At 42.8% G+C, this 27,982-nt stretch overlaps 1 protein-coding gene across 6 annotated transcripts in view; it reads left to right on the top strand.

Moving 5' to 3' along the window:
- rbms3 (RNA binding motif, single stranded interacting protein) overlaps positions 1 to 27,982 on the top strand; it is a 273,401-nt gene that overhangs the window by 111,907 nt on the left and 133,512 nt on the right. For 5 of the 6 annotated variants that reach the window (XM_087175003.1, XM_023409817.2, XM_087175004.1 and 2 more), the window contains 2 exons: positions 6,643 to 6,800; positions 22,617 to 22,675. In XM_087175003.1, the coding sequence (XP_087031129.1) occupies positions 6,643 to 6,800; positions 22,617 to 22,675 (217 nt within the window). The remainder of the gene's footprint in view (positions 1 to 6,642; positions 6,801 to 22,616; positions 22,676 to 27,982) is intronic. The other variant, XM_087175006.1, reaches the window with a different exon arrangement.

Raw genomic sequence — 27,982 nt, 5'->3', positions numbered from 1 at the left:
TTTTTGGCATAATTTTTGAAGTGAAAATGATGGCCATGGGACCTAAATGGAAATGTCACCACATTTCACTAATCCACTATATCATAAAGCATGGAAGTGTTATGATACGATGTCTTCTCTCGATAATGCCGCGTCTGCTGATAAAAGCCTTATTGAAAGAAAAAAACATTTTCTAGGTCATACACTTGCATTGTTTTTCCTTGCACGTATTTATTTTTAATCTTCTAAACTGTGGTGATTCGTGACTAATTACTGGTCCACAGTACTTCTCTGGATGAGAATTAAATTCTTACAAAAAAGTGTAAATAAATAAAACAGCTAAAATGGTTCATTCTAAAAAAGCACTGTAACTCCAACTCCGTCCTTGTGCTGCCTTTGTCAGATTTACAATAGCTAATACCCAATCAGATTTAATATTAATGAGTCACATTATTTTTAAACATAAAAGCACCATTTCTGCTTGATTTCTTGTAGTAAAATGATACAGTTCAGGCTTAACACTGTTTCCCCTTTATGTCAACCCGCTGCGGATAAAACAGATGAGTCAGTGTTTTTAAACAGTGCTGCTACATAAAGCATCTCTTGTTTACCTCCATAGTTCTTGTCCTCGCTGTCAGATAACATGTATGCATCCTATCTCCCCCCCATGGGAAAGATATGGCCTGTATTTTAACTCTGGGGCTTTGTACACACGAACACAGCGTCCCACTCTTATCTGCCCAGAAGAGAAAGAGGAAGGGAAAGAGAGCCTCTGCAAAAGAGGGCGAGAGACAGACATAGTGAAATAGTCAGAAGTTATAAGAGGATAATAAGACTGTGAGTAGTAAGAAAGCAAGACAGAGAAACAGGACGAGAGAAAAAGTTCCATCTCCTGCTTTGAAAGAAATTGTAGATGGACCAATCAGCACATTTAAAATTAGCCCCCTGCGTCATTGTCCACAGCAGTGTCGGCTTTCCAGCATCCCAGATCCCAGGGCTTTTTGTTTTTACAGAGGAGGAAAGCCTGCAGGTTGTTGAAAGCCCAGAGAGAATTAGATAGTCAAAATGACTCCACTCTACTTTAATCTGTCCTTTTCTCATCCGCTCCCTTTCTCTTATATTTCCTCCTTTTTGCTTTTGGGTTTGGCTGTTCTCTTCGGCCTTGGCTTCAACTCCTTCATACCTGTAACTGCATCTCTTTTCCCCTTCTCCTTTCCCTGATCCCCCTTCTCTCCTCCTGCACTCTCAGCTTACGGAGCGCTCTCTTCCCTATTAGGATACATTTGGCTGTAGAATCAGGAGTGTTGCATTCCCAGGTGAGTTGGGGATGATTTGCTATTCAGTCCTCTGGCTATGGGTTTACCTCGACAGGCATAGACAAAGAGAGAAAGAGCGAGGCATGAAAAAGAGAGGCAAAAGGAGAACAGGCGAGATCTCTCTTCCTTCTGTCTTTCAGTGTCCCTCCCTCTTCGTTCGGCATTGAGATGCGGCTGTGGTTCTCAAAACACATGTTTAAGGGCTAAAGGTTTGGAAGCAGCTATCCAGGATGGATGAGGGATTTGTGTTCCTCTTGTGCTTAAAGGCTGCTGTGAATGCAGCCGACCGCCGAGCTAGCTGTTAGTTCTGGCAGTTTGGAAGGGATGCCTCTGGGACTATGCTTGTCTTTAAGAGTCTTTGCAGAGACTTTGCCAGCATGAATTAATGGAGGATAAACTGAGAGGCGTTTTTCTTCAATTTAAGGAGACTGCTTGTCATTTTTTGTGGCAGGTTGTCCCGTGTGTTTGTGTGTGTGTGTGTATGCGTGTCTGACTCAAGTGACTCGTTCAACAGAAACGCAGGAACACACAGAACAGTAAATGCACATGCACACATGGGCATGCACCCACTCACATGGGTACCCTTCCTGCTTGGTGACAGCTGATCTGGAGTAGTGGCGTACTGGCCGTGGGGGTTTTGGGCTGGGCTGGGTTGGGTTGGTTTACTGATATTGACAGCGTGGCCTTGTCTGGCCTCGTGCCAGTGTTGAGCTAGCTCTCGCTGGCTGCTCTGGCCGCCTATAAATCAGGGCCAATTACCACGGTGGTGCACAGCCGCCTCTCCTCCAGTCACAGCCCTGCCCTGCAGAGTGCAGGGAGGAAGGGAGAGAGGCAGGGAAGCCACAACCCAGCTTTCATTCCAATTACTGCTATAGCTCCTCTCTGTTTGGAAAACAGTGCGTACTCACATGGTACCTTTTTCCAAAATTTTTATACAACCAATGAAGGAACCATTTTATCTGAAGATATAATCAACTTTGACAAATGGGAAACCAAACTTACCAGGAGCTCCCTGCAGAGATGCCATATCATTAAACTTGAAACTTGAATGTCAATTACAATTATTGCCTTTTTTCCCAAACACTTGTTCTTCTACACTCCTTTGTGAAAACCACCTTTTCATTTCCTTTTAGTAGAAGAGAGTTGTCTTATTTATAAGATTAAATAAACAATTTAAAATCCTGTTAACACCAGGGCCGATGGCATGTGAACATTCACATAATGGCATAAAGTTTTAATATGGTGTGAAGATGCTGAATGACCATGCAAGAAACACAGTAGACACAGCTGGTTCAGATCTGTACATATTACTTTCAGTGACAGAGAGGGTGTGTTGTCCTTGTGCGGGTGTGTGAATATACAGCGCAGCGCTGCGCGCCCTCAGCCTATGTATCGTACGCTAGATTTATCATCCTCACATAATACACTCATAAACATTCTGTGGCATGTCACTGAGGCTGTGAACCCCCCTGCACGGCTGGCTCAGTAAATTGGGCCTGTGTAAACCATTCTGCCCGTCTAAAATACAGTGCAGCAAATTGAAATCCCCAGTAAGCCTCTGTAGCAGCATGTCACAGCTGGGTAGGGAGGAGGGAGAATGGAGGTTTTTCTCATTTACCACCTGGAGGTTTTTGAAGTGTCATAACCAGCTATTCTCCCACACTCTCTTCTATTTCTCCCTTTTACTCCTTTTATCTTGCTTTTTTTTCCTCTGTTTCTCTCTCTTTCCCTCAATCTCCTTTTCCCTCCCCTCTCTTGCTGAAATGCGCTTTGTCAAGTGCCGTATTCAATCCTCATCATTCTGACACACAAGGCCTGTATTTATTATATATTTGAGAAGCTGGATCCTACAGGCTTGACAGGCTGAGGGTAAACAGAGTCACGAAACCGTCCGGAAAGAGAAACAAGCTCGGTTGTTAACCTCCAGTTGGGCGACCAGAGGAAGTCAAGAGAGAACTCGATGTAAAACAAAAAAAGAGAGGGGGGAACGTTTTGGTGGTAATGTGTGTGTATGTGTGCTTATGTGTTGAAGCAACAGCCATTTGTGTGTCTGCTGATTTCTCTCACACTCATTTACAAGCCCCCAATGCATGTACATACATACACGACGCTAGCAGAAAAAAAAAATGTGCTGTACAGCTTGAAAAAGCCTATTTAAGAGGCAATTCTTGTCCATTTTTCTTATCCTACTTATCTAAACTTTTGCACTCCTCAGTACAAGAATACTCCCTTTATTCATTTTGCCAAGAATAAAATAAAAACAAAAAACCACCATTAAATCCTTAAGTCCTCAAGAATGCGAGAATAAACCCATTCACCCCATCCCACCACCCAACAGTCTCCATTCCTCTGAGACCTTCGGCACCCATTCCATCCTTCTTCCCGGGGGACTCTTGCGGCCTTTTTCTTTCCCCTTGGATAACCTCGCTCTCTGCCTTCTCGCCCAACACTGTAAGTAATGGGCTGGTTCTGACCCTCCATGCCTCATTGTGTAAGATTTCAGCTCCTGACCTTAAAAAATGAAAGCAAATCGATAGGGCGGGACACATGAATTCCAAAGCCCAGGATGCAAGCCAAGCCTGGAGCCGAGGGAGGAGGAGGATGAGGAGGAGGGTTGTGTATATTACTGAAGGGCTAAAACAAAGAAAGAAAGCCTGTGAAAGGGAGAGAGGCTTTCAATTAACCTTCAGCGCTGACAGCAATGCTGTGTAGTGTCTCCTGTTTGTGCTGGTGAATTTGTATGTCACCCAGTTTGTTAAGTGCTGTGTGTATAATTTCAGCCACACTGGACTAGGGAAAAATAAAACAAAGAGGTGAGGGGAGGGGGACGCAAGGTGGAAGCCTCAAAGTCGAGGCTTGAACTGCAGCTCTGCACGTTCCTGTAACTGAGTGGTAGAGAATAATTCCCATGGAGCACTCAAGAGATTAAGATTCTTCTATTCTTCTGCCCCAGCATGGAAACGTGAACAACTGGAGAGTAGTTCTCCTTTTTTTTTTTCATTCTAGCCTGTGCAACCAAGGCTACCAAAGCAGTATGAGGCGTCTGCTGGAGGAGGAGGTAAAGTGGAATATGTGTGCGTGGGTGTGTGTGTCAGACTTAAGTCACAAAAATGACAACTTGAAACTTCACCGTAGCTGCTGGGGGATTAAAGTACCTGAGTGAAAACTTGACTTGAGGACAAACAACGCTTATTGTTTTTGTTTTTTAGTTTTTTCTCGTTTTTTTAATTTTATTGCTCTATTAGATAATGAGGAGAGTGTGGAGAGTGGATGAGGTCACTCCTTAACTCTCAGGTTTTGACCTGGTCAAATTCACAGCAACAAAAACAAATATAATATCAACAACAAGCCTTCCATTACCCCACATCACTTATTTGGCCTGTGCCCTGAAAGGATTTCAATGTCTCAGCTATATGAATGACTCCATTAACAGCTTAGAAATCAGAGTGTTCACATGCCAAGCTGTTTTAAAGGTCAGCATTCAGAGACCTTTAATCCTTACTTTGAATTTTCTCATGAAGACTTGACCTGACGCGCACAGGATCTGAGACTTCTCCCGAATTACATGAGACTTGAGTTAGAGTTGCCCCAGAGGATGTAAAACAGCTGTGGCGATGGGTTCACTGTACATGGCTGTTGTGTGGAAAAAGGTGCTACTGTGTTATCGTGTGGCGGCATGTGTGTGCGCACACCGGTAGACGTGTGTACAGTATGTGTGCGTCCAGCACAGCGAGTGGCTGCCCATCAGTTCCACTTAGCTCAGCATGGTAATTAGCCGTCCATTGATGGACGTGGCTCCCTCTTCACGCTTCAGGGACCCCGGCTCTTTGTCAGAAGAGTGGGAGGCGACACGCTGGCATTGCACACACGCTTAAAATAGCGCATCAAATCAGCCATGCTCCGGCAGCGGCTGCTAACGTGAAGGCCGGATTGGAGGGCTAATGGTGTGTTTTGTGTGTGTGTGTGTGTGTGTGTGTGTGTGTTTGTGCGCTTGCGCGTTTAACGCACAGTATGAGGTCTTGAAGTTCTCTCTGGGGAGGGTAAAGGGTTAATGTGGTTAACTGGAGCTGGTGGTGGTATTTAGTCATGTCCCACTCTCTCCACGGCCATTTCTTTTTTCTTCTTCTGTTTCATCCATCACTCACTTACTTTATTGCAGTGTGCATCGTCTCTTTCTCCTTCTCTCTTCCCTCTTCACTCACTCTCTCCTAATGTTTCTCTCCGTCTCTCTCTCTATCTCTTTCCGCTCATGCCCACAGGGCCCCGGTTCTCTCTCTCTCTCTCTCTCTCTCTCTCTCTCTCTCTGTCACTATGTGCAGTGTCCCTGCAATAGAGATATAAATGGGCTGTGAGCAGGAGGCCCTGACTCCTATACCATAAATCTACACTAACAGCACAACTGGCACATGAGGCAAGCTGAGGAGGGGAAAGAGAGGAAGAAAAAGAAAGGGGGGGGGTCACATATCTAATGCATTTTGAATACATTTTGGATGATAGAGATTATACTGAAAAAAAGACATTCATATTGAGATGTTTATGAAATAGGCTGGAGAGGATTACTGCATCAAGATATCACACCCTTGGAGGTGTAAATTGTTTTACAGTGTAATGAAATTGGTTTTGAGGGTATGAATAGTAAGCAGGAAGTTGCCATCATTTAAAACTGTTTATAAGCTGCTGAATGCCTTATGAACCCTAATTTCGCAGACCATCCCTAGTGAAATGTTTACTTAAGATAAAAAAAATAAAAAAAAGATTAGAGAAGTTTGCACCCTTGACTCCGTTCCCATGTTTGGATAAAAGACAAGCACACTGACAAAGAACTAGATCCATTTTATTGCATCATTGGTTGACAAAAAGTGATTTAAAGTGAAAAAACTGAAAAGTCAATATACATATACAGAAAGTGTCTTCCATGAACTCATCCGAAGAGTTTTTTTGTTACTGTGCAGACCTTCTTTCTGTACTATTCTTATTCTTTGAGACTGAGGTTAGATGTTTGTTCTCCTAAAATTTTAATCATTAATATTTGCTGCTGGGTCTTCATCTCTTAGTGACCATGATCTCATCTCCTCTCTCTCTTCTATCTACCATAAAATGTCTACTCTCATAGCTGCAATAACATTCAACTGGTAGCGATTGCTGTTTCTGGAGATGATATATTTTTTCCCTCCTTCCCTCACATTTTCTACTGCTGCCTGAGAAATGTTAGCGTTTGTTTCTTTTCACACCGTCACCTCTGCGTTCTTAACTTTTTCACTTATCCCCCCGTCGTTAAAATTATAACTATGTTTAGTTGTTGATTGTTTGTGCTGAATCTTTCGCTTTCTCTCTATCCTTTTCCCAGCAGCCCTATGCTCCACCCCCTCATCCAATGGCTCCTCCCAGCCCTAGCACCAACAGCTGCAGCCAGGGAGGAGCGGAGCAGCTGAGTAAGACCAACCTGTATATCCGAGGCCTGCCACCTGGGACCACCGACCAGGACCTCATCAAACTCTGCCAACCGTAAGTACTGGGAACCGTTATCATTAAATACAGAGGTTGCACTTGCTGTGTCTCAAAGCAGGTACTTAATACAGTACACTCACATGTAGTACACTGTGTACATCGTATACTCACTGGTGTAGTGCGTGAATTTCGATAGGGTAGTGTTGTCCCAAATAAAACACAACAAAAAGTGCAACATGTGACCTAATTAGCACAATTGACTTGAAAAGGAGTGTTTATTTTCCCGTATGTGCCTCCTGTGTCATGTGACATGGAAATTAGGTGGCATCAATGTTTTCATAATGACCCTGTTCTGATGTCTATGTCTATGTTTTTTACAGTACAGTACAGTACAGTATGCCTCTGTATATGTATTATTATCCAACTCCCAGCTCAAATGTTAATATAGGCCACATAAGTGTCCTGCACACTAATTTATTTAATGTGGAAACTTTATGTTTCCACATTAATCTTTCGATATGTTCCATGTTAATGTAAATGTTTAAATGATCATTTCTTAATAATTATCATCATGCCCATTTTTGTCAGAGTTGATATTGTATATAATCATTATGGGAGAAAAGTCAACATATATACAGTAGAAGTGCTAATTTAAACTGTCATCTTTAAAAGCATTTAATGGAAACAATATCTCAAGTTGAAAATGATAAAGGTGTTTAATGTAGAGAGAAAATTGTGCTTGTCCCACAGTCAAAATAAGTCGAGTTGGGAGATTCCCCTGACAAGATCATATTTCAGTATCTCACTGAATAAATCGCTGACAGATTGGAGACACAAGAGACACTTTGTTTAGATGATGTTGTACTTAGACAAGATGGAAAACCAATTTGCGTTTGGAAACAGTGAAGAATTTACAGTAGCTGTAGCTTATGGGCATCAAACCATGAAGCTAACAGCTGAGTCAAATGTCAATCTAAGCGGTTCCACCTGGCCACCGCTCGTAGTCAGCTCGCCAGTCAGGAACTGGCTGATTTTTACTCTGTCTGTAGTTAGATAATCATTCTCTTGCTTAACTAGAAACCACTACTCTACCTTTCTTCTTTCGGAAGAAAAGGTCAAAAAGCACTAGTGTGTAATCAAGACTCCTGATAAACTTGACTTATGTGCAATAAATTGAACACAATATTTTGTTTTTATAGTGTAAAACATGTCTAGATCCCACATTTGTCAATATGGGAGGCGAGCATTGCCATACATTATATACACAAATGACATATTAAAGCTCCTAAATGCCAAAGTGATCAAACTAAAAAGCTCACCTTTCATAGGCATGAAAAGGGGTCCATGTGAAATACCTTGCACACCCCATTAAACTGCTACCAACTGAGTGTATATTAGGGACACACACAAAGGTACTCATAAAAATCTACCAAATGCTCTTGATAGAGAAAACACACACACACACACACCTGCCTGCTCACAGCTCAATAAGGCCGAATAAAGCTTAGATTGGACCACCTCCCCCAGGAATCACAGACCAAGACCTCATCAAGCTGTAACACACAGTCACAGGGGCTTTCTTTCTCTCTCTCTGTGTCTCTGTCTCTCACACACAATCACACACACATACACACACACACACAAGCAGCTTTGTTCGGCTCCATTAGGCCCTTTCACTTCTAAAATGGTGAAAAGGGGGTCAAGATCATTAATGGAGACAAGGCCAGCAGATTGTGAAATACAGGCCATGAGTCTGTCTGGTTGCATAACCCTTTCTTGGCTATATTTCCAGAAATGTCCTGGTCAAACGCGGCCAATTATTCAATGATCCTTTGGAGACGGGAACATGCTGTCCAGTATATTTGGTAATGCTCCCGGTAGCCATGTCATAAGTCATGCATTTATTCTTGATACTGACCCATCGAAATTCCATTAGCCTGAGAGGCAGCCCGATAAGATTTGGAAAAGCACTCGGCATTTTGACATTGCATATCTCTCACTTAGCTCGAGCATTCACTCAGTTGTACAGAGTTGGACAGTTTCAATTTCATTTCTAATTCCATATGATCTTGAATATTTCTAGCAGAACTATTTGGAAGGGCAAACCCTGTCGGGGCTTATGTAAAATACCCGAGGAGTGTGCATGTTTGTGAGTGTAGATTTGCATTCTAATATATAGCTTTTCTCCTGTGTGTTATGGAAAGCTACTGACTTTGTCTGTTATTGCTTGGATCTGTCGTGCTGTCCTCTAGTGGCTGTCCCCTGGTTCAGCTGTTTCCACGGCTCCTCTTGCTCTCTCTCTCTCTCTCTCTCTCTCTCTCTCTCTCTTCTTACATCTCCCATCCTTCCCTCTGTGCGTATCGCCTGCCTAAGAGCCCCCAAGGTTGCCCGAGGTGTGCTGTGCCAGTGAAAATCCAATGCCACTGAAACTTTAATTAGCCAGACCGTGTTTCAGTGGTTGGCAGGTGGCAGCATTCTAGAAAAGGTCATGCGACTGTTCTGCAGTCTGCAGCACCCTGGGTCCCCCCTCAGGTTTTTTCCCAGATGCCCAGCACCCAGCTCCTCCTCTCCTGGCACTCAGCCCATCAGCCATCCCAGGGAGACTCCGTGTTAAACACAAACGCACACTAAATGTGGCAGTGTAGTTTTAGGAAAATGAGAACTGAGGGGAGTTTCAGTCACATTAGCTAGCCTAGCGATTTTTCCTCATCATTATCATATGCCTGTCTGCTCTCTCAAGGCTTACTGTGCAAGTGCGTGCGTGAGCGTGTGCATGTTTTTATATCCTGCTGAGGACTTCGTCCTGAATACACACTAACCCATGGGGAATTGTGTCACCATGGGGAATAAAATTGAGGCTGCTTTTTGAGGGTTAAGACTTAATTTTAGGGTTAGGGTTAGAATTGAGTTTAGATTGGGGTTACGGTTAGAGTGGGGCTAGGCATTCAGCTGTGATGTTTAAGGCTAAGGTAAGGGGCTAGGGAATGCATCATGCCAATGAGTATGTGTGTGTGCATGTACTCTTGCACAGATCATTGTGAGTTCTGGCAGTGACATAAAGTAAAAGCTGATTCTTGGGCCTGGGTTTGTTTTGTTACACACATTGAAAGGCAGCTCTTGCGCCCCTGGTTCACCAATATCTCAAAAGCAAACACGCCACTGCCAAACTGATGCATTTTTGACAACAGGCCATATTGTAGCTGCTGATTGTAGGCTCTTGCACATCGCCTGAGAGATGCCAAAAAAACAAATGCCTTCTACTGTGGTTGTAACCCCGTCCTTTTGAACTCGTCACACATTCAGTTACCCTCGTCAAGGCCTCCCAAAATTCACAGTTCTTGCTTAAAATACAGCAAGACAGAAGTTTGTATTCCTGGATTTAAACAAATCCATCAAATCTGTTTGGTTACCGCTCATTTCGACCAATGTTAATTCTATATTATTTCCTCAATATTTAATTCAGTGATTACTCATTTAAAGGATACCCCCATACCACTGAAGACAATCCTAAATGCAACAGTATTGTATCTCATATTATGCAGTAAAGAGCCATGTGCTAAACTAGCATGTTAATAGGAGCTTAGTCCATTAATAGTAAGATGTTATGCTCTAACTATTGAGAATATTTCTCTGGTGTTAGTACCAATTGTAATTTTTCTGTTTGGTGATGCTGGCTTTCATTGACTACACTGCTCAGTGTAGAAACTCTGTATCTACAGATGTACAGATGTGATGTCATGTTAAAACAGACTGGTTCAGCTGGCTTCCAGCCCCAGCCTCACACACGCTGGTAACCAAGCCTTTAATTGTAGAGGCACAAACATGCAGTTAACAACAACTGAGTGTATGATTATTTGAGTAACCATGGCCAAGATTTCTTTGTGACCAGCCACCTCCTTCAACCTCCCCCGGGTCGCTGGGAGCAAAAGTAAAGACTGAAGAAAACCAAAGTTCTCACAGCAGTTGGAGTAACATGCCGAGAGCTGTTGAACGAGTAATTAAATGGATTCGGGTGGGTGCTTAATCTCTGTTTTGTTCAGCTGGCTGGATGTCGGGTTCTCCACAACCATCATCCTGATATATGGGTGTAGAGAACAGGCCAAAGGAGTGGAATGGGGATTTGTTGGCTCAACACCCAGAGAGTGAGAGGCCTTCCTTCTTGCCTGGCTGGCTGTATGAGTGGATGGATGGATGAAAGGATGGATGGAGGGAAGGATAGAACAGCCGTTACTGTGAGAAAAATTCCTTGGCCTAACCAGCCAGGTTGAGGCACTGAGCCAACCCTAAGCCCAACACTAACCCTGTCCAACCCAAAGATCGATGCAGCCAGAGCATCCAGCTCTGCCAACAAACCCAATACAGCCCCAAACACTTTAGGGCAAAGCAGACTTACTAAACCGTTTTACCAGCCAGGTATTAGATAGCACCCACATTTTTTTTTTTGCAGTCCACCATCCAGGGGAGGTTGAGAGAGAATGGAAGCAGGTTGTTGGACAAAAGGTTGAACGGAAGAAAGAGGGGGATATTTTTTTTTCTTTACTAAGGCCCACACCTGGAATAACAGGGACAAACAGTTCACATTTTCTCTGCCAGCAGCCCGAATCCATAACTCAAACTGCCAAGAAAGCAAAGGACCCCAGAGGTCCCTAAACCCCCAATTCCTCATTCCTCCTCTTCTTCCTCCTCAACCCTACCTCGTTCTCATCTGCTTCCTCTCTTCCCCTCCTTCTGGTTCTCCTCACCCAATTTCAGCCGTGGCCAAGTCACAGCTGCGCCCTCTCTCTCTCACTGGCTTTCGCCTCCATGCTACAGCCTGATCAAACGAAAAGAGTGAGCCAAATCAAGAGCTAATCACCGCCAATTGTCCAAATAACCTTTCCCGTGTGTGCTGAGGGAATGGTGAAGGGGGGAGCTGGAGAAGGAGGGGAGAGGAGGGGAGAGAGCCATGAGGTATGCTAAGTAGAGAAGTTGAGGGGAGGAGAAGGGAGGGGTGACCCTGGGACCACCTGTTTTTATGGAGCACAGGCCCGGGCACTCAGCAGCGCCACATTATCCCTAATGACTCTCCGAGGTCTACTGTTGACATTAGCTGTCTAACTATCAGGGCCGGCCTGTCCCATGGCTCTGTTTAAGAAAAAAAAAAGAAAACGACAGAGGGGAGAAGCATTGTGAGCAACTGCCCTCCTGTACAGCCTCAAAGTCCCAAATTTGCCATCACCCCTCCCACCAATACAATTACACTAGAACCAGACACACATATTGACAAATATTATCTGCCCAGTTTAACTTATCACACATTGTGATTTTTGGTACATACTGTACGTAATCCAAGGAGTAAGTTGGAGTAATTTGCATTGGAACTACAACTGAAGTTTAATATTTAAAGTTTACTTTTTAATTGATTGTTATTAGTGTAATGTTTTTTCTGACCTTCACTGGTTGTCAACGTCTACTTTTGGCTATGACAGTACATTGTGACATCACTGGTGGGTGTGGTTACAGTCTCCTCTGAACACATCCAGAAACTTACAGTCAGGGGACGATCAAACACGGCTCTTCAGCATGGTGTTAAGCTGCTCTTTGATAACAAAATTTTAGGAACCCCCTTTGAAAATGTTTCTTTACATTATATGTCAAATATCAGCTGATATATCATTATCAGATTTTATTATAAAATTGATTTTAAATATATTGGTGTTGGCTAACAAATTGGCATACGACGATGTCTACTCTCGTGAGGGAAGAACCTCCCCTCTGTAACACCACTGTGAAACCACAACCTCTGTGTTTCTTTAGTACCAATCCAACAGAGTGAGACGTCTGCTTTCTGGTGAGTCTTGTCACGTCACTGTCAGGGATGGTATTCTTCTACCTTCATTCACATCATATTAATAATTAAATTAGCTTATAACCTTCATATAAACCATGACCTTCAGTATTTTGATCAAGATGCTCATATAAAATAAGGTGTGTGGGATTAACTAGTCTACAGCTGTGTTATTTCAATGTGTCAAATACACAGGATGTTTAATCAACATTTAACTATCTTAAATTTAGTGATGGACTGGACTTGGAATCGGCAGATACTCAATATTAAAGGACTAGGATCGGGGCTGGTCATCACTAATGAATATATTTCTCTGTGTTATAGCAGAGACACTGGATTTGTGGTGTGTGTGTGTGGCAGGGTGCGCCCCGCTGACATAGGGGTGGGTGGAATCACGATGCAGGGCTCAACATCGTAATGACTGTCAGCCATTGGCCATGGATGATGCCCAACCCTATAGTGACACAGCCACAGGAATGCCCAAAGTAAACTACTCCTACAGCTTCATGCTGAGTAGAAGCATCTGCTATTCATGGACTCAGAACCCTCCATGCCCACTTTTTCTATGTTTGAACACCTCTCTCTCTTTATTCTCACCGCCCTCTTTTGTTTTCACCCTCCACTTTTCCCTCTTTCTTTCTCACTGTTATCATCTCTTCCACTCTCTCTCCTCTCTCCATGTTTCCGCTCCTGTCCCTTTCTCTCTCCTCTCTCCTCTGCTCTCTCTCACATCTCTTCATCATGCTCATCTCTCCTCTCCTCCACTCCTGCAGAAGTGACATAGTCATTTCTCTGGCCATGCTGAACGAACTAAAATGCAACGCCTTTTTCCTCCCCAAACATCGATTTTTATAGCGAGGGCGAGCGGAGAAGCTGATTTGGCCTAAGGCTGGTTTTTTGAATTATTTATCCCCCCATTACTGTATACATGACACATAGACAGTTTGCCTATTTAGAGGCTGGGAAGAGCCTCTCTTCCACTCTTGCACTGAAGTTGACTCTGTTAACAGTTAATGCCCTAACAATGATTTTCTTGAATAGTGTTTTTATTAGACTCTTATTTATTATGAATATAAGTCTTAAATGCGCACAGTCTTTTAAGAAATAGTCAAGATTTCTGGGTACTTACATGCATTTAACCCCAGTTTGCCTCCAGGAACTAATGGAATATCAATAACCATAGCAACCAATCCAGTGTTTGCTGTAACATGCTGGTCTGTGCAACAGTTTTCTGTGCCACCCCACCATCCCAGCCCACCCCCGCTGTGCTTTGCATTTTATCTGACTCCAGCTGTCCAGCGCACGACAGTTTCTAAGCTCCAACAGAAGCGGCATCAGATTGTCCGGTACAAAAAAGACTGATTGACATGAGGGACAGAACCTGAGATCTCTGGACTCTCTGACGTTAACTCTTATTCGTTCCTCTCTTCTCTTGTCTCTCCATTTCCATCTACTGACTTTCCCTTTCATTTGAAGCAGTATCTAGAAAAGCAAAGGCAGCACCAGCACAGATGAGATGTGTTCATTTGTGCGTGTCAGACAGCAGTGCATGGCATGTGGGTTTGACAGGTTGGACACTTCCAAACAAACAGGGGCTATTCTGCAAGGCTGGCTCTGACGAAGACCAGAGTGTTTGTGTGAGAAAGCAAGACAGTGTAACTAGCTACACTCAGAACAACAGGGTAATGCTTCCTGCTGTCACTTACTGTTGTTCTCGTCTTATCTTGATGCACACTCTCAGTTAACCAGTCTGTAGTTCACTTTCCCAGCCTCAGTCTGAGGTACTTTTTGGGGATCGTGTCTCTGTGGTGAAAATCTTTCCTGCACCCATGTTTCCACGATTTTTTTCCTCTCAGCTTTCTCTACCTGTAGCAAATACATCCTCGGTCTGCTGGTCAGAACTCGGATGGGTGTCAGGGTCAATCAAACGAAGCACAGAATTCCATATCTTCCCCCGGACAGGACACAGCACCCACTTACATCCCCTGCAGTTCATCATGGGATAGAGATATTTTGCGAAATACACTTATTTGCCGTCTTACGAAGAGTTAGATGAGAAGATCAATACCACTCTCAAAACTATCCATCCAGTATGAACCTTCAGCCAGCAGCCATTTAGCTTAGCATAATATAAAAACTGGAAACACTGAGAAGCAGCTAATCTTGCTTTGTTCAAAGGTCAAAATAAACCTTGTTAACACATGATGTCTTGTTCGTTTAATCTGCACTAAAACAAAAGTGTAAAAATGAAAAACTTATCCACATAAGCCTCTAAGTCTAAAGTTGTTGATCTGAACTTGCCTTAATTTAGGGAAAAAAAAACAGACCTTGAATTCCACTAGATATGTTGGCATTTCATCACCATGCTGCATTTGAATACAGTTTGAGAACACACCAAGTTCACTTTTGTTTGGAGAGCTGTTTACTGCTGGCTTTACACCAGAGTTTTAGTGTTGGCATGCCCTCATGTTATTTTGACTTTCACATTTTAGTTGATGACTCACTATTGGGAAGACACTGTTGAGTCTCCAATTGCACATACTGTATGTAAATGTTGGATACTTGTACTGCAGAATTTCTTTAGTATTTCTATTGTATGTTTTTTTCCCACTTTTATTTCCCTTTTTGTTTTGTTTTACTTTTTCTTTTCACTGAAACACAAACCGAATTTCTAATTTCACCAAAATCCTGTACATGTATTTTTTTTCACATTAAAGCCAATATATACCAGATCTCTGTGAAAATACTTTTGATCAGAAGTTCAGGTAGAAGAATAGTAACATTTTCATAGTGTATAATGTTGAGTTTTGTATTATTTTGATTTTAAAAAAAAATTGATTATTCATGACAGCAACTTTTTCCGCTATATACATTTTGCTAAATTATTGCTGTCGCTGCAATGCCTTGAAGTCACAAATACGCAACTCTGTAGAGGGCTTTTAATTTGAAAAAGCGGACACAGGAAGTGGAGGTACGCCGTGACACCTGTCTGAGGCGAGAGGGAGAGAGAGAAGGGAGAAAAAGAAGTATTTCCCCGATGGAGGCTCAACGGCAATCTGAATTTTAAAACGTTCTTTTATTGAAAATCCCGTAATGCGAAGATGAATCGCTTTAAATTTAACTCTACCAATGAATTCTGAACACATGCTGGAACTTTTAAATCACCCTTTCCTTCATAAATTGCCAGGCTGGTGCCCAGCGGCTGTGTTGCTTTTCCTATTCTGTAGGCAGGTGGGAAAGTCTGAATGGTTCTAATCAGGTTGTCATCCATTACACACTTGCCAGGTAAAATGAATGTTCATGAGAAGAGATCACATCAGTAGGGAAATGAGGAAAAATTGAAATTAGAATAGTTGATGACAGCTAATGACCACCGAGTGTGAACATGGCCAACTTCAACAGACTGGTGTGATGACACACTGGCCAAGGTACCGCAATCACTCAATTCTGGAAATGAGTGGACCTCACGCTGCATGTAGATTGTGTTTTTTTTTTTCTTGACCACATTATATTTGCCATGTTATGATACTCAGATGTACTAGATGTCCTGCAGTTTCGCCCTGAGAACGTGACCAGCGGAAGTAGAAGAAAAAATAAAAGAACAAACAACCACTTAAGATTCGATTACCTTTCTGTTTCTTGCATTTAGAGACATTAAAGGTTTGAAACCACAAATTTGCCAGTTTACTTCAAACTTGCCAACAAAACATTGGAGAATCCTAGCACCTAAAAAACCTGATGAAATTCTGCCAAGAAAAAGATAGAGTGCTAAAGCCAAGTAAGGAATTATCCAATTTGTTGAAGGTTTTTGATTTATTACTGCTCGTCATTGCCAACACAATATTTTCATATTTACACTGTGATACGTTTCCATCATTATCATCTAACAATAGTGTGCTGGAATACTATCATATACATCTCTGCAAAATTAAATAATATGAAATAAGTCCATTTTATAATTTGATTAACCAAGCCAGGCAACTTATAGCTTTGATGCAACGGACATATTTCTTGCTTAAGAAAAAAGCAGACGGTTGAAGGTCGACTTTGGAGACTTTTGGTTAAAATGTGTCAGTAGCAGCACTATACAAGGATATAGATAAAGGCCATTACCACCAAACAGCCAGCTCAGAGGCTCAGAGGTCATGAGAGGACGTCACTGGTGGTGGACTGAGCAGCTGCTCCGCTCCCTGCCAGGTGTCCATCAGGACAGTTTCGCCTTCCTCTGTTCATTTCTCTCACTGTATCTCTGTATATTATTGTATTATATTTCCTTTTCTGGCCCTCTGTCCCTCTTTCTTCTTCCATTTTTTTTTTCTTTGTAAAAGTCCTTTATTTTCATCAGCTTTCTTATTTTAGCCACCAGCCTTCCATTTTTACCTGTCTCTCAAAATGTTTCTTATTTATGAAGCTTGGGTTTTTTTGTCCTCTCTTCTTCCTTCTGTCATGGTGCTCTGTCCTCTGGGAATATTTCTTTAAGTGCTAAGTTCTCTTTTTAATTTTTTACAGTACAAACTGTGCGTCAGCTGGCTGACTACTAATCATAAAAGGGTTTGTTCAATTTCAACTTCCCAGAAGCAATTCCATTCCAAATTCCGGGTCAATAAAACAGTTGTACAGATGCCAAATTTTGTTTAAAAACATTCAGTACTTTCTTTTTTCAGTTTTGCTGTTGTATGTCCCTGACACTTCTGTCGATTCAGTGTGTCTGAAGAACTCACAGTACAAAATATCACAAATAAAAAAATGTATATACAGTACCGTAGGTGTAGCTGAAGCTTAAGGTTAGCTGGCTCCTAACAGATTTTCAATAGTTGCATAGCAACTGCAGAAGCAACAAAATTTAACAAAAGCATCTGTTTAATATTTCTATACAGTAAGATGCCCAGTGTATTTCTGTCTGAGCCACAGAGATGTGTGAGGTGTGGGACTCGTTAGCTGCAGTTTACATATGCAGTTTATCTTTATGTATTATGTATCCAGACATAATACAAAATGTGCACAGCATATGCTCTTTTCCCTGACTGGTGTGTGAATGCCTGAGTGTTTGTACGTGCCGATTGCCTGAGATTTGTCATCTGTCATCCTCTCTGTATTTGGCTGTTTGTCACATCCTGTTTCTCCTTTTTAATCTTTGATATAAGAGTACAAAGAAGTCATGCTTCTTTTCTGTCTTTTTTCTTCTGCTCTGTCCTCTCTGCGTGTCTGACACAGTGACATCTGTCTCTTGCATTAGCATCAAAGGCTAAGCAACATGAAACACATCCTATAAAGTTGTAGGGTGAGTGTCACTAGAATAGGTGGGATTTTCACTATAAGTGCAAATGGTTTTCTTAGTGATTATTGTGGTAAAGAAAATAGTCTGTGGATACTTAATAAAAAGAAGAAATAAAATGCCAGAAAGCCATTCACAAATGTTGATGAGCTTACCACAAATATTAGTCACTGTTTTCAAATCTAAAAACAAGGAAACAGCAATAATTTGTAATGCCATGAAGATATTAAACCTGCAGTTGTTCTTCTGACTAAAATTGGCTGACTGACAATTGATGTCTTAAACAACAAGACTTTACCCAAGATTGACTCATTGTACAAACTTATTATTACAGTTTTGTCAGCAGATACTTGTTGCAGTTGTTTGTTGGTAGGAAATTGGCGTAAAGGTTGTCACTACCTGAACTAATTGGTAGAAATAATATATTTGAATTCTTTTCTGTTCTACTTACAGGAGCACCAATATGACTATTGCACATTTTTTGTAATAAAACACTGTCTTTCTTGAACTTACGAAACGCCTCTGGGTGATATTTGCTGCACAGAGCGGGTAGTGAATCTGGATGGTGGGAGTCTGCTGCACCTGCTCCTGCATGAGCAGAACTATCACAGCGGCGCCGTTTTCTTTTTCAGCTGCAGTATCTACATTCTGCTAATTTATTTTTGCGTAACAAGAGGTAGTATATTGAAGTTACTGTTCTCCATGGTGTGCCTTTTGCGTCCGCCCCATCCCCCTGCACAGGTGGTGCAAAGGTGCTGAACAGGCCTGCTTATGTTCACAGTCTCGCAGCTGAGCACAGTAAAGCCCGATCCTTCCTGCATAGCTTTCATTCTGGCTGCTTCTTTTCTCTAGTGGGAACCAGTTTACTCAAATGGCATATATACTGTAATCATCTTCATCTGCAGGCACAGATGGGCAGTCATGTGCAAATACAGTACATTTGCGCACACATAGGCACAGACACATACACTCAGACCTCACCAAATACACCACATATACAAAGACATTAGTACAGAGAGTACAGACGGGAGAAAGTGGTCTTAGTCCGAGTTCAGGTTTCACCTACATATGTTTCAAGGCACTGCTGTGTTGTGTAATAGCTCACACACTCACAGACTTTTGGAAAGAGTGTGTCCAAAGGCTGAGGGCAAGGTCTGAGCACAACACTTGGGTGGTCCGTCCATCCTTTCCAGCGCTTTGCTTTCCTGTGTACCCGCACCACCACAGTGACGTATTGTGGTTCTGACCAGCTCTCTCTTTCTCTCTCTCTCTACCCTTGTACAGCAAAGAGCCACTTCACTTTCCCAGCTCTGATGACATAAAAAAAAATAAAATAAGAAAAAAAAATGCCTGGATCATTGCATCCAGCAAGAGAGCGGGGAAAGAAAGAAATGCAGTGCTGGGATGCCACTCGTGAGAATGATGCTGCTCTCTCAAAAACATAGCTGAGCTTTTGGCTCAGCTTCAGTTTTATCACATTTAAGTGTCCAGACAGCTGTCAAACGAATGACATGTTTTACATCCACCACAATTTGTACATTTTCATCATCCTAAAATAGCTCATGAAGCCTCTATTTTTTTATAGGCAGTTTCATTTGTAGCGTATTCTTTTCTTAGGGTTGATCCGATGTTGCATCAGAATGATTGCCATGGGATTCCTATTAGGAGGGAGGAGGGAGAGAGAGACAAAAGGAGAGAAGTGAAGGATACAGTACGGGAAAGAGAAATGGAAAGGATGGTAGAGAGGCATTAAGAGAGGAAGAGGGAGAGAGAGAGCAAGAGAGTGGAAAAAGATTTGTGAGGAGGGGGGAGGGGGGAGGGCCGAGGGCCAGCGGAGTCAGAGATAAGAGGCAGCGAGAGTGATTGAAATAGGATTAGTGGAGACAGTCTCTGCATCCCGGCCGCAGCATCACAGTGTTAAACCTGCGCTTCACAGGGACTGCCTCTGTCACATCAAAGCCTCCCCAGGCCTGCCTGGCAGAGAGGCAAAGGAGCTGCCAGCAGGGTCGTCCACAGCCACACACACACACACACACACACACACACACACACACACACACACACACACGCACACGCACACGCACACACACTCACACGCGATACATGAACATGCTGATCACATTCTCCATCCGTCTCCAATATGTCTCCATTATGGCCACGAAGCTGGCTCCTTCCACCTTGTCTTTTCATCTTGATGCAGTGTCTTTGTGGCGGGTATTTGGACTGTGGATAGGATGCATTGATGAGCCATCTTTAACATTTAATGAGGCAAGCAGTGATGAGTTGGCATTGGAAAGCTACTGTCTCCCGCTTCCCCAGAGTCCAAACAAAGTTTTAATGAGAACTTTCCCCCAATTTGTGCCAAAAGCACTGAGCTTTTTAACTGCTTCCCAGACTGAAAGCATACATTTTTCACTTAAGTACTGAAGCAGGGCACACACCTGTGTGCAAATAAACAGATAGATATACAGGAACAAACACACTAACTAGCTCAGTGGCTTGCATGTACATTAGAGCTTTATTAGATAAATATAATATTGTGATATAAGATTCCATCGTATTACTGGCATGAATCTTAAATCTAGTCTTTTCCAGGTGTTTAAACTGCATTATATTAATAGTAATAGAATTTTCTGATCCTTTGTGAATGTTTTAGCTCAGTTTAAAGAGAAGTAAAACATTCAATATTTGGTTGTCATATTCATATTACTATTCATTTTTTTAAAGTGGCTCTTAGTGTTTTATATGGATATTGAGGCATTTAATTTAAAAGTAAAATTTTTGAGTTTTTCAGTGTCACCTACTGCTAATTTCCATCTAGCTATTTTATCAATAAATAGTTTCTCAGCTGATTTTGAAAAAAATATCCTAAATCTCTATGTATATCTGTATAGTGATATAAATCATCCACTGATAGAATATTTCACCCACATTGTCGGCTCTTACTTGTAAGTTCCTCTCAACGGACGCCGCAGCTGCTAACCCTGCTCTGCATGTTCTCTAATCAAGTGAAACTCACTGTTCCATGTTAATTTTGTGTACTTACGCTTAAGAATGTCTCAGCGTGATCAAACGTTGCACGTTAGTCCTGTTCTGTTGCGGTAGATTATGGATCCCTATAGCTAAAATAGCCTGTTTATCTGCTGAAGAGAGACAATTCACTGATTGGTGAGTGCTGTCTTCGTGTTCATATTTGTGTGTGTGTGTGTGTGTGTGTGTGTGTGTGTGTGTGTGTGTGTGTGTGTGTGTGAGCTGGTAGTTTTCCTCTCGGAGCTCATCAGTTCATATCCACCACCCACCCCACTGCAGCATGCAGTAAATAGAGTCTCCGCCACTCGTTGAGAAATGGCACAATTATCCCCTGCTGGTGAAATATGGGCCGGGATGCACCACTGCTTCTTCCCTACAGAATGTGTGTGTGTGTGTTTATGTGTGTATGAGTGTGTGCATGCCGAATGTATAGCTGCCTATCCTCTGCTCACTCAATGTGAAGATGTGTTCAACACACAGGGAATTGTTCTCACTTATGTATTTACAGCATATACAGGCATGTACACATCACCTTCACAAGTGTAATTGTACAAGCAAAAGTGCGGCTACGCACACATATATAAATATATACAATATATACCCACATGCAGACTGACACACACACACACACACACACACACACACACACACACACACACACACTCAAACAGTATTTACAGTGCTTCTCGCCCCGCACACAATGCAACATGTTGCAGTTTTAGCTGAGACAAGCAGATAGAATAACTCACTGTCAGTCAGTCAGTAAGGTCAGTCTTTCAGTTCTGAAAAATTCATAGCAACCCACTGTGCATGCAGAGCTGTGGAATAAAGAAATGTAACACCTTTCAGTTTTGCAGGGAGCCACGTCAACAACATGTTAGATTATGAGCGCGGTGGACTTTATGCAGTTATGGCAATTTTTGTAGCAGTTTTGTGTTGGGTTTCACAAGAACATTCATATACTGCATCTTCCACATCCAATGCTTCTCATGAATAGGTAAAAATTTTAACCAATGATTTTAACCAGATTATTATGCAATAAGGTAAATGAGTAATGTTATTGGGTGAAAGGAATCGTTTTTGGTAAATTTTGCTTATTTTCCTTCTGGCCAAGAGATAGCTGAAAAGACTGAAACCACATTCACGTCTGTTCAGTACAAAACTGGAGCCAGCTGGCCGTTAGCTTAGCTTAGCATAAAGAACAGAAAAGAAGGGAACAGCTAACTTGGCTCGGTCTGAGGCTTATAAGATCCACCTGTCAGCATCTCTGAAGCTCGCTAATGAACATGTTATGTCACTATTCCTTTCTCTCACAAGTGAAGGACTCTGCTTCCTGTTCATAGTGAAGTTTTTAAATTTGAAAGTAAGCAATTAAAACTGAAAATTTTGGACTGTATACTAATATAACAACGTAACTTTTAAGACTGTCCACTGTGCATGTCTGCTTTTAGACCTTTTGAAAATGTCCAGTGACTCTCTCAAATGTCAGAGGGCTGCACATTCATTTGAAGTCAGGCATACACATAATGTTATTAACCTCAAGTGATTTCTCTTTCCAATGGCTTTTGACATTTGTGCTACTTTGCAAATTGCTAGCTGCAACTAAATGGCAGAGAGTATGGAAAATAAAAAATCTACTTTAACCATGGGATGGCAGTCCGAGTGAACGGCCCCACCTGTCAAAGGTCCTGTGGGTCATTCCGAGTCAAAAACACTCAATTTTATTTCTCTGTCTTTACAGGTATGGAAAAATAGTGTCAACCAAGGCCATTCTGGATAAGAACACCAACCAGTGCAAAGGTAAGCCATTAGTTTGTCGGTCTTGTACACCCACCTTGTTTCAGTGCACCGGCCATCACTCTTTAGGCTGTGTCTTGTCACAGCAATCCGAGTCCTTTTCAGACATCAGCCAATGAGGCCTTGCACCGTAAATCAGCGATTTAGCAAGTAGCTGGCTCACACTGCAGGAAGGCTTCGGGTAAACAACCTGCTTGTGGATGGCGCTGCCCTGCTTCAGAGGATAAGCAGTCAGGCAGTCGCCGTTTCAGCCCCTCCATAGCTGCTCCTCCATTTCCTGTTTTGTCATATGGAAGACAATCTTTCGGTGAGTGTGTTTCTGTAAAAGGTCCATTAGTGTCTGCATAGTAAATTGTGCTCACATGCAGCGATGACATTAGTGGCTCGTTTAAAATTGTTTCTTGAGCACACAGGCAACACGCACTTACATGCTTGAACATACACGACCAATTAGAGGCCTAATAAGCTAGTTGGGATTAGATAAACTTTAATTACCATCATTGTTTCACTCACCTTCCCAGGGTCTTTGCTCTGTTTTCACTTCAGCCACCTGCATCAAAACGGCTGTAAATACATTTCACACGCTTTTTATTTTTTGTGTAATCATTTGGTAATCAAGACCAACCTAGTCTTCAGTGGAGAAACAGGGAGAATGAGGGAGAGAATGGAGCGATAGAGGGATGAGAAAAAAAAAAGAGATTAGTGTGCTACTTGCCCCGAGGTGTCTGGCAGCACTGTTTAAGAGCTATTGAAGTTCCATCAATACTTTTAATTGCTTTTTGTGGTTTCCCGGGCTCTGAAGTGTGGCCTTTCAAGGTGAAGCTGTCTTCTTAACCCTGCTCCAAACCTGAGTTTATCCTGCCAGGCATTCGCTGGGTCAAAATGTTGCGGAAAAGAACCTCCGCCTTTTAGAGGATAGAAAAAAAAAGGGCTGATTATCTTGACGGGTCCTTTTAGTGAATCCTACGGGCTATTAAAGACAAGACTGGATGCATGTTAGTAGGAAGGATGTCTGTACAGGTCACAGGACACAGCGCAGGGTGGATTAAAGAGGAGAAAGGCACAGTCGATGGAGGTTAGGCGGATTGAGACAGGAAAAGGAGGCGAGGCTCTTTCAGTTTCTGTGATGGAAGAAATACACTGTGCTCAATCACAGGTTATCCCTCTCTGTGTCCAGCTGACCTGAGTTATGCACAGTGCAAAAACATCAGCTCAACTTAGCACTGCGTTGTGTGTGAGACAATGTTTCCCATAAGTCACCCTCCTGGAATGCAGCGCTGCTGAAATGCCAAGAAGCAAATATAAGCAGACATATTTTATGAGTGGAAAGGATGGTCCTGCTCTCTACCCAGCGAGTGAGAGGGAGGTGGACAGAGGGGAGATATGTTCGGAGAGGAAGGAGGAGTGTGAGGAGTAACCTTGAGGAGAAAATTACAGTTCTTCAGTGTTTGAAAGACAAGTTGAGAAGAGAAGCTACACAAAAACACAATTTCTACTCCTACAACTCCACATCTCTCCCGCTATCTCCTGAAAGGTGAGCGGGTATCAAAGCGGAAACGAGCCAAGCCGGTGTATTGAAGCCTGATGGGCTGGCGTGCGTCTGCGCTCCTGGCAACAAAGCCAAATCGACACATCGCCCTGATCTAGTCACGCATTGTTTCCAGTCATCTGACCCCCTGACCCTGACACTTGTTTAAATGTCAGAGAGGCTGCTTATCACCGCTGTGCCACCATCACACAGCGAGCATCCCTTACCTCTATCTCTTCTCCCTCTCTCCCCCCCGGTGTTATTTTGTGTTTAGTTCAGCTCAGTGAGCGCACTGCCAAAACAACGTGTGAAAAATGGGATAGAAAAGAGGTCAGAACCAGTCAACTCTGAGAGGGAGAGCGAAAAGCTAGAGCAAAAGATCAACAGTCAGCCAGTGAAAAACAAGGAGGCTAACTTATCTCCTACTCACTGACTAACTTTTCCACTCTGTTTAAATTTTTTTTTTTTTTTTATCATTCAAAAGCTTTGTCAAACACATTCACACATTTTAATACTATGCTGTAATTATGTTTTATTGATACAGTATATCGTTTATTATGATATACCTTTTTGATTTACTCTGTCTTACGCAATCTGGTGTAGCCACCATTAGGCCGTACTGACATGAGCACTGCATGAACAAAAGCACACACAGCCCATTTCATGTCATTTCAGTACATCCATTGCTTCGAGGCAGTGAGGAGTGTAAATGCAAAGGGTTCTGGGAAAAAAAAAAAAAACACAAACACACACGCACACTAGAAGTGCAGAAAACTGGCTTAACTTTTTCCACAGCGCGGTGTGATGTCATCTGGCAAGGTGCCAGATGAAAACTTCAGTCTGTGATTTATTACGTTGTAATTTGTTGCGTAAAAAATCTTTGCATATGACGTTGCGGCAGGTAACTGTGCAGAGAATATGTTATTAGTTACTTTGAAAATTACTTCATAAAGCACAAGCTTGACTGGCTATTTGAACTGGACATGCAGATCCAATACACAGTTTGGTGTTTCAACATATAGCAAGTTCAGCATGATAGATTCTCCTGGACATATTTGTTGGCAAAAACTGCACCCAAAGCTGTTTGCGTTTTTACATAAACTATAGGATTATTGTGCAGGTTTACAGGTTAGCTGCCTCCACAGCTTGTTTACTTTTGCTACTCTAGGGATGTTTGTGTTCATGTAGCTTTGCCTACATCTACACTATGTATGTTCACTATTCTTAATTAATGTTTAACGAGGATGTATGCCATTCAGAGAAGTATTTCATTGGTTGTGCTGATAAAATGCCTATAAAAATAATGAAATCAGTGTGAGAGAGACGATAGGAGGATGGAGAGTGGATGATATGCGAGATGGAATAGTGAGCGTGGGAGTGAAAGCTGTCTGTTGTAGAAAAGCAGAACAAACGGTGATGACGTTTTTGGTACTTACAGGTCAGGTGTCAGGGAAATGCGTGTTTTAGCGTGCATACAAACATAGGCCAACACAGGTACGGCACCCACGCACAAACATGAACACATTGTTCCTCAACTACCGCACATCTATCTATACGTTCACCCTCACTGAATGAGTGTGTAAAGCCCTGTTTTGAGTACCACATCACAAAAACTACACGCGAAGATCATGTAATACACCTCTCCCACGCACTCAAACACAAAGGGCACACTGTGACACACACACACACACACACACACACACACACACACACACACACACAAAGACTAATCATACCCCCGCACGCACTCCCCATCCATCTGCCTGAGGTGTGTTAGGCTCTTGCAGCAGCAGTAGCCATGCAACAGATCTATCAATCCTTTTCCTAACATCACAGTATGTGTGCCTGTCTGCCTGTTCTGGCTGCTCTCCTCCACCACGCAGGCCTTTCAATGAGCCTCTCTATCTTCCCAGCGCTGACTCACTCCCTCGCTCCCTACCTTACTCTATGACACACACACACACATACACACACACACACACACACACACACACACACACACACACACACACACACACACACACACAGACTTTCCAGGGACAAACACACACACTCAAATTCTTGCAAGGGTACACAACAGATGCACATAAACTGTGCATGCTGATAAATACACACACACATGCTTTGGATGTAGCCCAGTTCAGAGAGAAATGGGAACAGGAAGTTGTGAAAAGGGCTTTAGGGCTGTCAAGCGCTGTGGGTGAGTGGAGGCCTTCAGCTCTTCATCTCTCTTTCTCTGTCTCTCTCTCTCTCATGCTCCTCCACACTCTCACACTGCTTCTCCTTCCCTCTTTGTCTCTGTTTTTCTCCCTCGCTCTCATGCTCTGTCCATCTCTATATCTGTCTGTGCACTTCCACATTTACTGTAGAAATACAGCAGAGATTTGGGGTTTGCATCACAGATGGAGTGGAGGATTGAGGATGGCAGGGGGAGAAAGAAAAGGAATAGATTGCGAGAACCCAAAACCGCTCATTTGCCATCCATGCCCACAAGGGCCTCTTAAAAGGCAGCGGCGGCATTTGAAATAAAGCAGGGCTGACCGAATGGAGACATTTTATTTTTCCTGCCAGTGCCCGGAGGCAGAGGAAATGACCTCAGCCCTTTAAAGGACCTCCGTTTCCTCCTCCGCCGCTGGGAGATAAGGCTGTGCCGAGATTCACCGGTCTGACTGGCGCGCTGCCGCGACGGCCCACCGCACTGAATTGTGGGAGATAGATGAGATGAGAAGATAGTCTCCCGTGACTGTGTGTTTGGCACTTTGTTGTTCATTTCTTTGCCCAGTAACTTGCCATCCATTTTGTATGAGGATGCTAAAAACTCACAAGGGCATTACATAAACTTGCATCTTGAAAGAATTACTGTCGCCTCTACTGTATTATGTGAGTGACTTGATGTAACACGCTAACTTCCTGTTTTGTCCCTTCAAATATAAATCACGTTTGAAGTATCCAAACATTTGATTTAGAGCAACATATATGTCCGACTGAAGACCCCGGCCTTGCCTACAGTTCGTAAATGTGGACACACTGACTTCCCTGCCTGTTGAATGCTGAATACATTTTCCCTCGCTAGGCTACATTCACTGAGCCTCAGTACTGTGTGAGCCTGTCAGAGGCTTGACCATTACAATCTGAAGCATCCTTTTCCCTTACCACAGGATCAAGCTAATGGAGAAATATAGGCAGTGTTACATTCTAACAAAACAGATTTATTGCTGCATCAGTGCCTGAGTGGAGTATTGCATGACTCCAAGCATAAGGGCTATTGATGAATGAGGTGACGCTCTCCAAAAAGGCCTGTTTTTCATTGTCATGTGCATGTGTATCTGTGTATTTGGGGTTGGATGGGGAGGAGGAGGGAGGGGTGGGGGGGGAAAGGGAGAGAGTGCTTTTTGCATTCGTTATTGGTTTCTCATTAGAAGGCCGAGATATAAACATTTGTCTATGTTGTACACGGTGCCGGCGCAATTAAGGATTCTCTTTGCCGCCCCCTCTGCCCTTTGAAAGTGAATTATGTGCAGATGAGAATCTCGACTGAAGTGCGGCCAACAGCGGACCTTTTCCAAATGCCTCCGTTCCCTCAAAGCCATTCCAGAAAGAGGCGAGATCGGCTGAAGGAGGGAGGGGAGAGAAAGTGTGTGCCGTTTCCTGCTTTCATTGCGTATTAATGATTCTAATTAGCAATAGCTGAGGGATAATCACATTGATTTGGACAGATTCAGCATGCAGAACTCCACTGGATAACACCCGCAGCCTTTGTTAGCATCCCCCCCCCCAGATCG

Source organism: Seriola lalandi, unplaced genomic scaffold (assembly GCF_002814215.2).
Source record: "Seriola lalandi dorsalis isolate HSWRI2012SDOR001 ecotype SW California unplaced genomic scaffold, Sedor1 jcf7180002054408, whole genome shotgun sequence".
In the NCBI taxonomy this organism is placed as follows: Eukaryota; Metazoa; Chordata; class Actinopteri; order Carangiformes; family Carangidae; genus Seriola; species Seriola lalandi.
The sequence above is the reverse complement of the archived record's forward strand: the minus strand, read 5'-3'. Positions and strand labels throughout refer to the sequence as shown.